Below are 16372 nucleotides of genomic sequence, written 5' to 3'. Positions count from 1 at the left end.
ATTATAGCGACGTCCTTACGTGGAATATTGACGTGGTCTTTACGACGAATCGCCCTACTTCGTCTTTACGACGAAATATATTCCTCGCTAAGTTACGACGAATTAGCGAGGAAATATGTGTTACGACAGACGTGTAACGAGCAAACGCGTTTCCTCGCTAATTCGTCGTAAAGCCTCTTTTACGACAAAATAACGAGGAAAACCGCCCTCGTTAAGATTATGTTTTCTTGTAGTGATTTATAGATGTAGATTCACTGAAGGGAATAAAAGAGAGGATGTATTGAATAAGAAATTGTGTGAGTAGTGGGGAGGTATTGTTAATGAGGGCATTAATGACGAAGGTTTAAGGTTGCCTACTTCCATAACGTTTCTGTAGTTCGTTCGCAGGTAAGAAGAAGACGATTCGATTATACACAGGCGCCGGGTTACAACAGGGTTAGGCCGTAAACAATTGTCCAACGTTACTCGGACTGATTTTCTTCAGCTGCTACAACCGTCACAGTTCGTAGGAGTATCTGAGACGACGACAATTCATATCTAGTACAGGTAAATAGATACATGGCCCAATATTTAGGACATGCCCACATCATAATTGGCAGCCATGTGATAAATTTGTGACACGTGTCATGACGTCAGTAAACGAATTTGTGACATGGAATCCCATGTGGCATGCTTAAGAAGGAGAGAAACACAACTTTATATATATAGATAGATATTTTTTTCTTTTTTATGTTTTCTTACATATCCACCTCAGTGACTAGTATATAAGTACAAAAGTAATGTTTTAAGATACGCTCGTGTTTAAGTTAAAGTCTTTAGACACGCTCAGGCTTTGACCAAAAAAAGAAACAGATACGCTCTGCTTTGAAGTTCCCTCTTATCCTTAACTTTATATATCAAATTTTTCTTTCTTGTTAAATAGATTATGTCGGAAAATTTACATATTTGGATTTTTTTTCTTTTTCTTTATTAAGTGGATTTTGAAAAAAATAGTTCTTTACGCATGGGAAGATGAACATGGCGATTGGAACTATTTTTTATGTTATTAAGTATTTAACATTGTCAACATGTTTAGCCAAAAAAAAACATTGTCAACATGTTAAGTAAAAAACACATTGTCAACATAATGGGAAGATGAACATGGCGAGGACAGGAATTGTACATAGGTTTCTCTCTCCTACTTATCTCTTCCCTTCTTTCTCGAGCCGCGTCGTTGTTGAACAAGCTTGCCTCCGGCTCGGACAGCGGTGGCGGCGCGTACCAGCGTCCAGAGGGCCTCTCTTTAGATTTCCCTTTCCTACCTTTCTGCCGCTTCATCTCCTTTCTCCCCTCCGATACGCTCGTCGTCGTGGGCTAGGGTTTTTGCGCCAGAGAGTGCTCCACAGCAGGGTTGCATTTTCTCCGGTGGTCTCTTCCCTTTCTGTTGGGGCTTCGGCGAGGAGGACGAGAGGGTGGTGGTTAGCTGCAGTCGGCTTTTTGGGTTGGAAGTCGAGATCTTTTCCCCTTAGATCTCGTCTGGCTTCTATGTATTGTCGGTGGTTCGCTGCTTCTGGTCCAAGGAGTCATCGGCCTTGATTGGGGTTATCGGTTCTCGCTTCGTCGAGTCTGGGTCCTCTTCTTGCCATGCTCTGTGTCGGTGGATCTTATTATCACGGCGGCGAGTTGTGGGTTTGAGCACGCAGGTGGGTGGTGCTCAAGCTCAGTGGCCGGCTCGTGTAGGTTATGCTTGCGGTTTAAAAAGCGTTTTTCTACGCCGCTTCAGTGGCCGCTTGCTTGGCTTCCTCACCTTCGGTTCTCCTGTTCGCGGTTTCTAATCTGGTTCTTGATTTGTTCTCTCTTGGTCGACAGCTCTCTTGTGCTTGTCGGAGTAAGGGGGTTCTGGTCGGGATGTGCCCTTGTTCTTATTCCCGTCTTTGCCGAGCCATGTGACGGCTGTAGCAGCAACAACTTCAGTTCATCGGTTCTCGTTGACTATGGGTGTGTGGTGGTTCTTGTGTCTTTGACCGCTACATCTAGTGTCTGTTTTTCTCTCACATCCCAGCGCTACATAGGTTTGCTTAAATCTTTATGTGGTGGTGTGCGAGGCAGTTGTGTGCGGGATGGGCTCAGGTTAGGAGTACGGTGGTTGCGACACGTTTTGCTTGGATCGGCACCTTGTATAGGCCGTATCCGGGTCAAATAATTGCTTGGTTTGGTTTTGTGGGTGACGTGTGGCCGCTGCTGGTGCTGTTTGTTCATGTGGGCAGGTGCTTTGAAGCTCTCAGCAAGCTGTTCTCAGGTGGGCCATTATCTTTAAGAGCGGATCATCGGAGAAGCCAAAATTACTGGGATTTCGACTCTCGGTTAAACTTGGTTCATCTTTTTGCGGCAAGCGGATGGTGCGGACTTGGTTGAGCCTTCCGACTGCGGTGGTGATTGTTGTGTCCGCCTTTCCTGTTGATACTTGATCGAGTATGTATTTATGTTTACTTTTTCTTTTCTTCTTCTTGTCACCACTGTGCTTCTGTCAAAAAATAAAAGTTGGTAATAATATCTTTACATTTTTACCAAAACAAAATGAACATGGCGATTGGAAGCCATCCTATAAAATGCAGCGAATCATAGTTGACACTATAAGGTGCTCCAGGTAAACACTAAAGTCTTACGATTGCGTCTTCTTTGTTGTTGTTGTTATTCTCACTTTCTGTCTGCGCAGGCTGTATCTGTGGCATTTTACTAGATGTTTCCAAATGAAATTTGGTAGCTCATCAAGAAACTTCTCTATTTACTTAACCAATGTTGTTTTTATGGTTACATGCATTTCAGTTTTATTCATCTGAAACCCTGATACATGTTTATATGTTTATGGAACAAAACAATTTAAACCGACATTCGTATATATTACTGGAGTAAAGGTTTTCCTTGTTTTCTCAGTTTCCTTCATGTGCAGTTTGAAACAAAATAACTTTTAATTTCGTTACAAAGTTTTCAGTTTAAAGACAAGAGTATAGGAAAATGTCCTACTCAGGTCCGGCTCCGATAAAGTCCAAAACAACCCAGTTGTAATCTTTATCCAAATTGTAAGGAGTAAATACATGTACGACGTTCAAAATAATGGTAGAAAACAAAAGAAGATAATGGATACTAAACCCCATTACATTGTTTATATCACTATCAAATCTATGTAATACACTATCAAGCATTATCAAAGGAACTCAAGAAAAAAGAACACAAATCAAAAACCAGGAAAAAATAAAACAAAATAAGATGAAAAAAGAACTGGTTTGTTCCCTATAGTCCCATATATCTTCACAGTACCTTCACCGTTTAACAATATATTTTTTTCATCAGATCAATTACATGCTTGGAGTCTTTCAATCTTCATTTGTCCCAACATAACCATACTTGCGAGAAAGACTTCAATTTATTGTGAAAAAGGAAATTTTACCTTCTCTTATTCTTTAGCTTCATTATGAGCGTTGTTAATAAGTGACTTCTCATTTTCTTACTTTTTAGTTTTCTTCTCTCTTCTTCTTCCTCTCCTCTGCCTCTTTCGCTTTTGCTATCTCCTCCTCCAACTGATGCTGCTACTTCATCTCTGCATAGTGTTTTGTTTTCTCTTCTCCTCTTCTTTCTTAATCAACTCTTCTTTTTCTTTGGTTAACTTAGGTAGCTTCTCTTATTCTTATTCTTCTTCTTCCTTTGTTGCTGGCTTCTCTCCTCTTTCTAGACACAAATTCCTTGACAAATGGTGGAGGCTAGTCTGGCTTTACGGCCTTGTTAGATTTCATGGTCTGGATCTTCTGCTCGACGTTTGAACATCATTTACACTGTCTTCACTTTCATATTCAGTTCTAACAGAAGCTATATAATATGAACAAAGTTGCTATGTGTTGTTCCAAAAAGAAAAGAAAAAATTATATACTAATTAGAGGTGAGTATGTTATTATCATTGTTCTAAGCATACTTCTCAGGTTTAGTTAGTTGAAACATGAGATTAACTGACCTGTAAGAAGGCTCTCTATGGCGAGGACTGTAGCCTCCAAGAAGACAATTTGACTTCCATGGCGCTTGGATTTTTTTCAATGATTTGAAACCTAGTAAAAAGCCCATTAATCACAATAAAAAAGGGCGAGAAGAACATTAAAGAGAGGTGATGTGGCACCGTGAGATAATCTTACCTCAGCTTGGCAAACCAGTTTGAACAGCTAATCACCGCTTGCTGAACATCCAAATCCAAGATTATTCAGGTTTTCACAGTTGCTGGCATATAACCAGGTCTATGACAACAAATCACACGAATTTTCATTGTTCTTCCTTCTCTTAGTCTAACCTCAAACCTGTGGATAACAGAAACGTAGAGTAAATGTCTTAACCTATGAAACGAAAATTAGTCATGTAGCTTTGTTTACGCCTTACTCTTGCTTGTTGGCCTTTAGGCCTTGGCTAAGATGAGGGACATAACTCTTTCTTCGCACGGCAATAACGAGTATCAGGTGTAGGTGTTAATGGATGGAAGCTTGTTGAAGTTTGAGGCAAAGATCCAAGTGGAGTTGACTCAAGTTCGTTGTGAAGATCATTGATCCTTTGTAAAAGTTCGTTGAGATAATATATTGCATCTCCAAGTATTGATGATCGATCTATTTGCAAATGACATCCAAATCCACAAAAAAATGCTAGAGTTTTTAGCTAAGGCAAAATAAAAGCAACAAACATGACACAAAATCTCTCCAACTCTAATGGTGAGAAGTAAATGATGGAGACAAATCACTTAAGCAGAGAGAAGTAATTACCTCTGTATTTTTTGTACTCTAGATCAACATAAGAGTCCATAAGCATAAAGAGAACACCAGGAACTCTTGAACACTTGCAAAAACCAAGAGACATCAATTACCCAATCATATTCTCTGGCTCAGATCTGTATTTCCTTTTCTAATGACTAAATTAGAGAAATAGTCACAATGTTTAAGTATTCACACTTGATCTACCAATGAAACTAACCACATGCTTATGGTACTAGTTAGCAACAGATTGGTAGCTAAACAATCGTAATGCAAGAAAAGATAAAATGACTTGCATTAATATTTCTTCTGGTCCCAGATCTTTGTGTTCACATAGCCAAATTTGGGTCCGAGTTTTATGCGTGACAAATACAGAAAAGGTAAAACCAAAGAATCAGAAAACGCATTGATAAATTAAAACCTTTTAAGATCCATTGTTTTGGAGCTTACACTTTGAAAAAACCTACAATTTAAGTTATGGAGCCGCCGCAAAAACAAAGCAAATTCAATCAAAGAATACAGCTAAAGTAATACCAACAAATAGAAGAAAGAGAAAAGATCCTAGGAAACGTACAATTAGCTGGATCATAATCCACTGGACTTTGGTGCTTGCCATGGCTGCCCACGTTTGGAGATCTCTTTTAATCTTATGGAAATATGATAAATATATCTGAGAGGACCAAAGCCTAGATCAGTCAGACGACTATTGGCGAACCTATCCCCTGATGCGCCACAGCAGGAAGTTACCTTTGATGATAATGACGATGATTAATTTTGAGGGAGTGGGATGACTAGTGAGTGAGAAGTAAATGATGAAATTAAAGGAGCTAACCGATGATGTTACAGAGGTGGTGATTTGAGTTGCTAGAAGACGGAGAGCCAGGGAGGAGGCGCATAGTTCGTGTTTCACCCGATACAAACCCTAAAATAAGATTGGGTCATCTCTGAAATTTCAGTGCAAGAGCCCACCAGGCAAACAACGTAAGTAGCCCACAAATAGAAAGAGTAATAAGAGGGGACACGTGTCATAATTTGGAGATATGAGTGATGAGGTGGCATCATGAGAAGGGAGAAAATGCAACTTTATTGGTATATATATATATATATATATATATATATATATATATATATAACATGATTTCTATTTTTTTTCTTCAAATCCTGTGTTATTGAATATGACATTTATCTAAAGTAGTTTAAAATCACTTGTAATCCACTGTTATTCAATTAACAATTTACAAAAAGTAAATCAAATCTACTGTTATTCAATGATAAACAATTTTGAAAAGAAAACTTTATGAAATGGATTTGAAACTAACTTTTTAATTATTTTCAGTCAAAAATATCGTTACACAAATCCCACCATTGTACCTGTTATTTGGAAATACCCAAAATCAAATAAAAAATTGGCCACTTTGAAAAAGATGACCTATGAGAACAGAGAGAACAAGGAAGCGAGAGATCATAGACGAAGCTTCCCAGAAAAGTATTGAACTTTCGATTCCCTCCTGTTCCTGAATCAACTCCCAAGTCGACAATTTTGGAAGCCAAAGATTCGATTTTGGAGTCTCTCAAACCTGAAGGAAGCCCTTTGATTGTTCGATTTGATTTCGTCTCGAGCTTTTCGTTGGATGCGAAAAAACGTTTTTGTGCTCTGAAGAATCTGAGGTTGAGCTAAGGCACACATCGATTGATTTGTTCCTTTGGTTTTCTATTACAAGTCTCTTCCAGTTGAATAACAGTGTTTTCAGTTGAAGTTGTTGATCAGACGCTGCCTGAATTTATGTTGGACTTGACCATGCATATAGAGAATCTCTTCTCCTTCAGTCCAGCCGAACACTGCACTGAGCTGGTCCCTGATCAGTTCTAGCGTGTCAATATATTGGCTAAACACCAAGACTTTCTCCTTCACTGTTTCACTGAACCGGATGAAGTCGATCAAGAACCTCGTTTTCGCACCTTCCTTTGAGTCAAGCGTAAGGCTCTCCAGGATTTTCAGTACCACTGCCCCAATGGTTAATCGTTCATGTCTGTCTGATTGCGTCGCAGATACAGAGACGGGTGTACCGAAACAGCTGCAAGCTTGTGCTCAAGCTCAAACGTGTTTTGAGAATGGTCGATTCTAGTAAGTACTTTCTCCTGTTGAAAAGGAGCGTTCAGCACCACAACACAGTCTCTTAGACCTGGAAGGCTCTCTCAAAGGATGTTCCCATTGTGGACATGGACAAAAGGAGCGATCATGTCCTTAAGCTCCGCGATGCCAATCTCTTCATCCAACCTCCCGTTTTTTCCTTTTTGGCTCAGCCTCGTAAGATCATGGAGCCTAGAAGAGATCTTATCTTTATAAGCTGGTCTCGTCATGCACAAGACGTTAGAAAGCTCCTTGAAATTGTTCTGGAACGGTGTCCCTGAGAGTATGATACGCTTCTCTGTTTTCACTTCAGTGAGTACTTTCCATATGCAACTGTTATGGTTCCTAGGAGTGTGGCCTTCGTCAAGGACCAACAGCCCCGGAAAGTCCAGCAACATCTTTCTAAACTTTTGCGTTTCCCCATAGGCGAGCTTCTCATAGAGACTGTAGCTGATTCCAAGAATGCTTTTCTTGTTCCTCCATGAATATAGCTTAACCATATGGACAGAATCCTTTTTGCTCCTATGTTGTTTATTTCCCTTTAGAAGTGAAACAGCTGATGGGTTCTCTAGCCCTGACAACTCTTGATTACTCATGTTATAAAACGGAATGTTTGAGTTCCATTTCTTGAACTCTTCTTCCCATGTAAGCAGTAAACTTGTGGAGCTATGACCACAGGGTGACAATCTGGAAACTGTTGCAAGCTAAGTTGGATTTGGGAAACACGCTCTGTTTCCTTTCTCTCGTTCTCACAAATGAAGGAAGAAGACAAAATATTGAAATTTCACGTTCTTACTTTGTTGGAAAAAGTAGTGATTACTTCACGTTTTAAAATAATAGGACTTTGAAAAGTACTCTGAAATTTAAGATCAAATGATCTCAAGTACTCTAAAATTTAGAGAAAATCCTATCTAAATATTTTTTTCCTTTTTTTAAATCCCACCCATATAAATGAGATTTAACCCAAATCTCTTCAAACTCCAATATTTTTTCAAATCCACCCAAACTTTTAAAATCCACATTTCAATACACCCCCCTAAATTCTTTTTCGTCTATCATGTTATTTCTGGGCAGTTTTAATGAGTTTTCATGATTTCAGATTTGTTTTTTTGGGTTTGAATGTTACCTTCTCAATTGTTATGATGTAGATCTATTACAATATAAGAAAGCAGAAGTTAATACATATGATCCTTTTATATATAATAAGATTTGAAAATCTTTACTTTGTTACAAACATCCCTTGTGTATTTCTTTTTACTTCATGACGTGTTGAAGATTTCGTTCTCTGCAAGAAACCCATTGATTCAATATTTGGCTCTTAGCTTTTTGCAGTGACAGGCGTTGAAATCCTCTCGTGATTCATAACCTCCTTCCCAGCGTTATGGTACCGGTCCGATCCCATTGTCTTAAAGACTTCAGATTCTAGTCACATTCCTGGAATATCAGAATATTTTTTAGTGATCGAGACCTAATATAGAGGAACCAGAAGTAACATGACACGTATGTACAAATAAACAGACGTACCTGTGTCGACAATGCCAATGATAACTTCTTCACTCACATTAGTGTCATTTAGAACATTTTTCTGATTGGCGGCAGGAAAGCCAAAGCAGTACCATGTCCAAGTGGTTGTCAGTTGTATAAACAATCAGGTGTGACATGAACAATTTCAGATAATCTGCTGGCACAGAGCATTAGCAACAAGAAACACATCAGATGTGTTTGAGACGAATGAAGATTTCATGTAAATGTATGACTTATGTGTTTGTTTCCAGTGGCGAATCTACGTTGACTAGGGAGGAGGCAGTTGCCCCCACAAAAATCATGATATAAATGTATTTGCATAAGAAACAACAAGCTTTTCGTAGCATAGATGATTTCAGTCCTTTACCTGCCTCCCCTAGACCACGGTTTGAATTCCCTTCTAGCCATATATTTCCCTTTCATTTATTTTATGTCCCCACAAAAAATGTATCCTAGATTCGCCACTGGGAGACGACTTAGCATTCTCTTTTGTATTTAAATTAGTTTATATATTGATCTGACAAAAATAACTGAGCAAGTAGTATAGAAGTAAAACATAATATAATTCCATAGACTTTGCCGTTAAAATGCCCAGGTTGGAGCAGTCACTTTCACTGTGGGATGATTTACTTGAATTGTAAATAAAAACGACTATTTCATGATATCCAAATCAAATAAAGTCAATCCATGATTATAAGGAAAAATTCTACTATTAAAATACTTCAACTAAATTTAGTTTAGTTTTTAATATCTAAATTTTATTATTATCCAGTTTTAAAATTTCACAAATTATTTAACAAAGTATTTTATCAATTTCAATACATCAATTTTCATTTTATCCTAAATTCGCCACTGTTTGTTTCCAAAAAAGTCAAGAATATATGAGACATGAGACAAAGTACCAGCTATTTCTTGGCTTTGGGACTTGCTAAGCTTCACCGCAAAACCTGAGAAGCCGTTTTCGTAACTGCACATAACTGAATCATGAGCACTCCCTTTACTATAATCATGGGAACAAAAAACGCATGAATATGAGTAACAGTTAGACATTAATATAAACTTGGGAAAGAGAAACTACTCTTACATACCTTCCAAGAAGTGACCACAACATCTGATGATGAGATTCTGTGACAAACTTAGGATCATCATGTTCTTCTCACCAAAATACACTATATGAACCTATTATTGTTTATAACAACAGAACCAAAGTTGTTAGTCTATTGGTGTCTGGTTGTGTTAATGATCAAAATATAATAATAATTACTGTCGAGTACCTTTCTGTCAGTATCATCTCTTGCCACGAAAATTCTTTTCCCATTGAGAATTATTAGCAGAGTTTGCACGAAAAGAATTGGCAGAAGATCATAGATGTGGCGCCATAACAATGTAACTCAATCGTCTCTCGTTCGTTTTCTATTGGTTAGCTTTTTTTGATGTAAAAAATGATCAGAGTAGTAAACTGGTCTTTCCACACAAAAAGTTGTAAAAATAGAGAAAAAATTAACCACTGTTCAGAAGATGGATAGTATGTAGAAGATAAAGAACTTGCAGTTGGTGCAGAACCAAGAATCATTCATAGTATCTCAACAACTCTGATATCCTATGGAAGTTGTGTCCTTGCATTTTCCCACCAACATTCATGGAAGCCAAACTAATTAGTACGACATTTCATATAAACCCGAAGAGAAATTTTTTAATACCAGGTATGATTGTAAAAGGAAAATTTTACTTTTACACTTTGTTTAGTACCACTATTTTAACTTTACCACCAATAGAAAAACATTTTCATAAATTCCTCAATCACTAATGTGTAAAAGACTAAACTAACCTATCTTCAACTCATCGCGTCTTTTCTGTAGAAACATCCAACCAGATCCATCTTCTCTCTCACACAGCCGGCGACGAAAGCGATTACAGAGAATCGAGACTCAAAACGTCAAAGATGTCAGCTCCTCTCCACGATTCACAACTTGTGAATTTCTACTTTGCTTTTTTTTTTTGTTCGTTTCAAGTATTTTTTTATTTTGTTCTTTCTGTTACCAAAAAATCAAACAAGGTTGGTTTATACTTCTCATTTGAACATGTCGATCTAAGAGAAACAGTTTCGATAGTGAAAATTGAGTTTTTTGAAAACTTATAACCCTTTATAAATCTGGGTTTCAAGTAATTTTAGGATTTTCTTCATTCTGTTATCCAAAAATAAAATATGATTGATTTAGACTTGTCATCTCAGTTGTTCTGGCTAAGAGAGAGATTTTTCGATAGTGAACACTGCATATCAAAGAATTAAAGCCCCTTATAAATCTTGATTTCAGGATATTGTTAATAATACAACTAAACGATTTACAAGGTTTTGTGCATAAATTTTTAAACAAGAGTTCATCGTATTTGTCTATAGAACAACATCTAAACGTGTGAACTCGAGAAGTGTTTTCTTGTATTATTCTTTATTCTTGGATAAGGTATCTTTAGACCATGATTAAAAGTTCACGTCACCGTTTTATAAAGTAATTTTGGTGATTTCTTTTGTTTTACAGTTAGATAGCAATGAATTTCGCACAGCTTTGAGTTTGCCTGCGAGGATTGTTGGAGATTCGTTTACGCCATCAGAACCATTATCTTCTTTCCATTATGGAACCAAAAAAATCAACTGGAAATATTCATGTTTGCAACAGCTCAATATGAACAATTATAGGGATGATATCTGTATAAGCAAATCAGAAGAAATTACTTTAATTATAAAAATATTAGACATTAGATTATAGAGATACCTTAGACTCTAGCAACTTCAAATTTCTGGTGTGGACTGATCTTCCCACTTACACAAAGTTAATCTTTATTGGTCGAGGCATCTGTAATAGACTTCTCAGATCAGTGTGTCCAAGCTAAGACATCTATCAAGATGATGTGCATATAACAACAAACATGATGCATCCAGGAAAAAGATAATCAAACCTCAATGAAATCCGAACTTAAGAAACTGGTATAGCATGCATCTTCTTCGGGTGCCAACTCTATAAACTTATGTGATTAAAAATGTCTAACCTCACACCGAAGTGCATCTTCTTCAAGGGATCATAGTCGTAACACACCATCTGCAAAATCAAAAACTCATGTTAGGCGTTAAAATAAAACCCAGAAATACATCATTTTAACCAAAACCTTCTTCTACACTGCCTTGTGCTTTTCGCAGTGAACTTTGAAGCAATGTTCGCATTAACTGAAATCAATTAAGGATCAAAGCCTCCTCTCTTTTTTTCCAACCAATCTCGTTTTCATCTAAATTTTTATATGCGGCCACAGAGCATTTCTTTGACCAACGTTAGCTCACCAGACTCTGCATTCATAACAAAGAAATGAGACTAATGGAAGTTCAAAAGAAAGTCTTTTGTACGTATCTTATGATCTTCCATCCTCAAGATCGATTCATTATTACATACATTTTTTTAAAATCCAAAACTGTCTTACCAGGTCACAGTCTTGGTCACAACTCCGAGTTGCAAATTGACCATTCGGGGTCTAAGAAGAGACCACAAAAACGTTAGGAGATGAGTTGAGAAAACACATAAAAAATTCAATACTTTGAAAATCAAAATATATATATGGAATAGCAATCTATCTTCGTCCTAAGACACATATGGGAACATATCCATCCCAGGACCAACAGTCTTGAGTTTTACTTTCCTTTACCATCGCTATCTCGAGATCCATCAGATACACAATCTAAATGATTGGTTTGATTGGTTAGGGCATCTCCAACTCCATTCTATTTTCTACACTAGACTCTATTATAGAGTAAAACTTTTTCCAACTCTACTTTATATCCCACTAAAATAGTGTAACTCTATTTTTCACTCTATATTTGAAGTAATTCTATTTCTTACTCTATTATAGAGTGGAAATTTTTTATTTATACTTTAGTCTTTTTATTCTTTAATCTTTTTTATTTTGTAGCTATTTATGTAATTTAATTATACAAACAACACATAATTATGTTCAACACAATATATATAAATGTTTGATACTTATTATTATTAGCCAAAGAACACAAGCAATTAAATTAAAAATAATTTTATAAGATTAGCCAAAGAAAAAATAATAATATTAAACTTAAAAATAAGCAACATAACATAAAATTAAAACCATAGATAATACTCACTTAGTAATATGGTAAATTGTTGTTTAAGTTAAAATGTATTATATTTTTAATATAATGTAATGTAATTTTTAATAAAATAAATGTTTGATATAAATATATAATTTATGAAAACTTTGTGAAAAATAAATTATAACGGATTAATTTGTAAAATTTTTAAGTAAAAAGTATATTAGGCATACAATAGAAAAAGAATATATTTAAGAATATTCTTTTTAAAAGTCAAATATAGAGTAAAGTAGTGGAGAGAAATTTTACTCTATTTTAGAGTGAAAACTATTATAAAATAGAATAAACCATTGGAGATGGTCTTAAATCTCGTTAACAAACCATCAATTATTTTTTTCTTTAAGAAAGCCAAGATATGTTAATTTTTCAGGAACAAAGAGAAGAAGAAAGCTCAAGTATACAAAGCATGCGATGTTAAATGTTACTCACACTGAGCTCCTCGTTCGATGAGTTTCTTACTCTGAGCTCTTCAGATGAAACCACCTGATGATTTTGGATATCTGTTATCTCTTTCCTCGGAACATCGAATCATATGCACTAAAGATTAATTAACATACTGAACCTGTTAAAAAATACAGAAACCAAATGCGCTAAAGAAACTGAACCTGCGAGTTTGGACTTGGATCGACATTGGGTTATATAGAATAAGAGAGGGGATTCATTCATATCGTCGGTTTTATGTTTTGAACGAGTTAATGGCTGAATTGATGAAAGAGGGTGTAGAAACGATTTATAATCGCCGATTGAATTGTCAGGTTTTTTCTTTTCGTTGGAGAGCATGGATTTTTGAGTTGAGATGTCAATTTAATTGGCTATGATTTTTTTGCCTATGTGGCATAGCTAGCTAATGACCTTCAATCCCTTTTATATATTGAGACTAAGGTTAAATCTGTCATATGGGCAGATAAACAAATATGCAAATAATTTAAATATATTTAAAATATTTTCATTTCTAGCTAAAAATTAAATTAATTTTTTATATTTTTATCACATCAAAATTGTCTTTTATTTTAAAAATCATAAACTTAGCTAAACATAATCTAATTATTTTCCAGATCAAATTACAAATCATAAAATGGAATTTTTTAAAAGTTTATTTAATTTTGCTTCTAACGATATGTCACTTCGACTATTTTTAACAAAGAAACATCTAACTAATAGTTGTAGTCTTAATTTAAATTTAATGTTAAATTTTCAAAATTTCCATTCACTTTTATACACAGTCACACAAAAAAAATAAAATAGTATTATTGTAAACTAAGCTTGTCATTATCTACTTATGTCGTGGAAACTCATCCTCTGTCGACTCGAAAAACTGCTTTTTCTCCAAAAACAAATCTTTTTCTTTTCTTTTATGTGTTTGCCTCTTGAAAATTTCCGTGAAAAATCTCTGATTTCACACAATCAGATTTTGAATTGTGAGATGTGTCAATAAGGGTTTCTCTGATTGATTTAGAGACTTAAAGGTAAAGAAATATTGGTGCAGAGAAGAGTAGTGAGTTGGAGAAGAGTTTGGAAGTCATTTCAAGCGGTTTCAGCGCATAGTTTGCTCTTCTCCTTCACCCTTCTTCTCGCTCTCAAGCTTGATCTTGTTCTATCTCAATCATGGTGGTCAGTTTCTTTCTTTCTTTTTCATAACTGCTGCCTTGACTTCTTTGTGTATATAGCCAAAGTTGGGATAATTATCTGAATTAGTTGATGGGTACAAACTATAAAACTGGATCTATGTGTGTTTAACGATGTCTAAAGATGAAGCCTTTATCATCCTTTGGCTCTGTTTTTGCATATTTATATTTACAACCTTCCTGTTTCGTGCTATGATTTCTCGTGGTAGTTTTCGCTACCTGCTTCATCTATGACATTTTTTTGTGGTTGTCACCTTTGCTATTTGTTAGCATCATGTTGTTTGCAACTTTTAAAGTTCTGGTTTGTGGCAGTGGGCTCCTTTTCATTCTGTTATGGCAACGCCACTTCTTGTTGCTTCTGAGATCCTGCTTTGTGTACATCTTGAAGATCAAATATGGTATACTCTTTAACTTGTAATATTAATCATGGCTGTGTTTATGGCTGGTGTGTTTGTTTATGATAGATTTGGTTGTGTCCCTGACTCCTTGTGTTGCAGTTGTTTATGATAGATTTGGTTGTGTCTTACTGTTGCTTGCGTTCGGTACGATTTTGGGACTGTACTTGATTTCTTAGCTATTGTTCAATACTACTTACCATAATTTCAAAAAGTTGTAGCTCGTTATGTTTTCTTTTCTTTTTGCTCTTAGGGAATAAATATTCTTGCTCATTTGTGTGATGAGCTGAAAGGGTTGGAAACAATCATGTGCATGGTAATATTCCCATAATTTTTCTCTCGCCAATCTCTCCATCTTAACTGTTTGGAAACCACAATTTTTATTCAAAATGCAGTCTCTGGTCTATATTTCCTTTGCACTTGCAAACGCTATAGCCGCAAGATTAAATGATGGGTATTTTTTTTTTTTTGCATTTTTGTGTATCGTTTGTTTATGGTCATTTGGTCATTTGATAGCATACTTTTATTCAAAATTGTCTTCTTTTAAATATGAATAGGTGGTCTGAGACTATTGGAGATAAAATGATTTTTGGGAGTGAGACTCTTTTATCACTATGTGTACTTGTGACTATTTCACCTTTGATAGTTCGTTCTACCATATGAGTCACGATGAGTCTTGTCCAATTGCAGAGACATTTATAGTGATGTGCTTAAGAGCGAGATAAGCGGTCTCTTCATATAAAAATATATGGAAATTCATAAAACGTAAAACTATACACTTTTCAGATATATGTTTTTCGTAGTATTTCTATTTCTTAAATTGTATATTTACTTAAAATTTTAAAATGATACATTTTCAGATAAATGTTTAATGTGGTATTTCCATTTTTTATATTTTATATTTAGTTATTATTTTATTTTATTTATATTTTATATTTACTTATTCTAATTTTCATTCTTTTATATCAAGTTGTAAGATTACGATAGATGTTTAATCTAATATTTATGTTTCTTCTATTGTATATTTATTTATTCTTTATTTTTTTAATAATGTAATAGTGTCAAATGGATTATTTTGGAAGAGGATTTGTATTCTGACATGGATACTTTCTAGAGCCTTAAATAGCGGTCTCTTCATATAAAAATATACGAGATTTGACCCGCGCGTCCGTGCTGGTTTTTTTCCTTCAAATTGTTACATCAACATTTATTATTGTTTAACATATATATATATAACGTATATTTTTAAATCACGCGTTTAGCATTATATTTTTTTAAAAAAAAAATCAGTTTGGTTCAATATAAGATATATATATATATATATCTTCTCTATTAAAAGAGAAGTACTATTTTTATCTACTATTTTGAAGTCTACTAGGTCCATCTATTAAAATATGAAAAACATTTATATCTATCTTAATTACTAAATTAAACATGTGAACCATATCTCTTATATAATTACATTTAACTTAATAATAATCTATATTTACCATTGACCACTTACTCTTGCATACAAACGATTTATTAACATTATTTACTACAAACATTACCCACAAACTAAGCATCTCTCGATTGGTAAACATAAGCCAAATTTAAGAGTTTCTTGAACATCATATATCATATCATTTAGTTCTCGTGGGTCATAACATAAATTTCATCTCATATTGAGTCATCATAATATTAAGTCCCAATGATCTCGAGTTCTTTTAATTATTTTTCCCTATATCAAAAGCTTATTCCTTTATCTGTATCAGCATAGATAGAAGACGACT

The 16372-nt window shown here is 35.1% G+C and overlaps 1 protein-coding gene and 3 long non-coding RNA genes across 10 annotated transcripts; 1 reads left to right on the top strand and 3 right to left on the bottom strand.

Annotated features, from left to right (window-relative positions):
* Positions 1-1312: 1312 nt before the first annotated feature.
* On the top strand, positions 1313-2900 carry LOC106305029. Its single transcript, XR_001262900.1, has 2 exons — positions 1313-2626; positions 2696-2900. It is a non-coding gene; the product is annotated as an uncharacterized LOC106305029 (long non-coding RNA).
* Positions 2901-3530: 630 nt separating this feature from the next.
* Positions 3531-4851, bottom strand: LOC106304143. 4 transcript variants are annotated; one of them, XR_001262647.1, is made up of 5 exons: positions 4773-4851; positions 4399-4619; positions 4161-4319; positions 3986-4076; positions 3531-3865 (listed from the first exon to the last, which is right to left on the bottom strand). It is a non-coding gene; the product is annotated as an uncharacterized LOC106304143 (long non-coding RNA). The 4 variants fall into 4 exon arrangements; XR_001262646.1 differs by having other exon boundaries at positions 3531-3843; XR_001262648.1 differs by having other exon boundaries at positions 3531-3782.
* Positions 4852-5154: 303 nt separating this feature from the next.
* LOC106304144 lies at positions 5155-5716 on the bottom strand. The gene is made up of 2 exons (XR_001262649.1): positions 5593-5716; positions 5155-5507 (listed from the first exon to the last, which is right to left on the bottom strand). It is a non-coding gene; the product is annotated as an uncharacterized LOC106304144 (long non-coding RNA).
* A 5470-nt stretch (positions 5717-11186) lies between these two features.
* Positions 11187-13370, bottom strand: LOC106305345. Of its 4 annotated transcripts, XM_013741725.1 has the most exons (6): positions 13186-13370; positions 13010-13089; positions 11884-11934; positions 11747-11752; positions 11461-11510; positions 11187-11267 (listed from the first exon to the last, which is right to left on the bottom strand). In XM_013741725.1, the coding sequence occupies exons 1-6, from the start codon at positions 13358-13360 to the stop codon at positions 11252-11254; spliced, it is 378 nt and encodes a 125-aa protein (XP_013597179.1). In that variant the 5' UTR covers positions 13361-13370; the 3' UTR covers positions 11187-11251. The 4 variants fall into 4 exon arrangements, 2 of the variants coding, with proteins under 2 accessions (XP_013597179.1, XP_013597178.1); XR_001262970.1 differs by having other exon boundaries at positions 11188-11510; positions 11578-11752; positions 13010-13063; XM_013741724.1 differs by having other exon boundaries at positions 11188-11510.
* Between the last annotated feature and the right edge of the window lie 3002 nt (positions 13371-16372).

This window comes from Brassica oleracea, chromosome C7 (assembly GCF_000695525.1).
Source record: "Brassica oleracea var. oleracea cultivar TO1000 chromosome C7, BOL, whole genome shotgun sequence".
Lineage (NCBI taxonomy): Eukaryota > Viridiplantae > Streptophyta > Magnoliopsida > Brassicales > Brassicaceae > Brassica > Brassica oleracea.
This window is presented reverse-complemented; position numbering and strand designations above follow the sequence as displayed.

What these genes read in the sequence shown, in the direction of transcription:
- LOC106305345 (XM_013741724.1), bottom strand. Translation starts at nt 13,360, where the DNA reads ATGCTCTCCAACGAAAAGAAAAAACCTGACAATTCAATCGGCGATTAT. An exon ending in ATCCAAGTCCAAACTCGCAG is followed by an intron (nt 13,090 to 13,185) that starts GTTCAGTTTCTT and finishes TTCCGAGGAAAG; the next exon opens with AGATAACAGATATCCAAAAT. An exon ending in CATCGAACGAGGAGCTCAGT is followed by an intron (nt 11,935 to 13,009) that starts GTGAGTAACATT and finishes GTCTCTTCTTAG; the next exon opens with ACCCCGAATGGTCAATTTGC.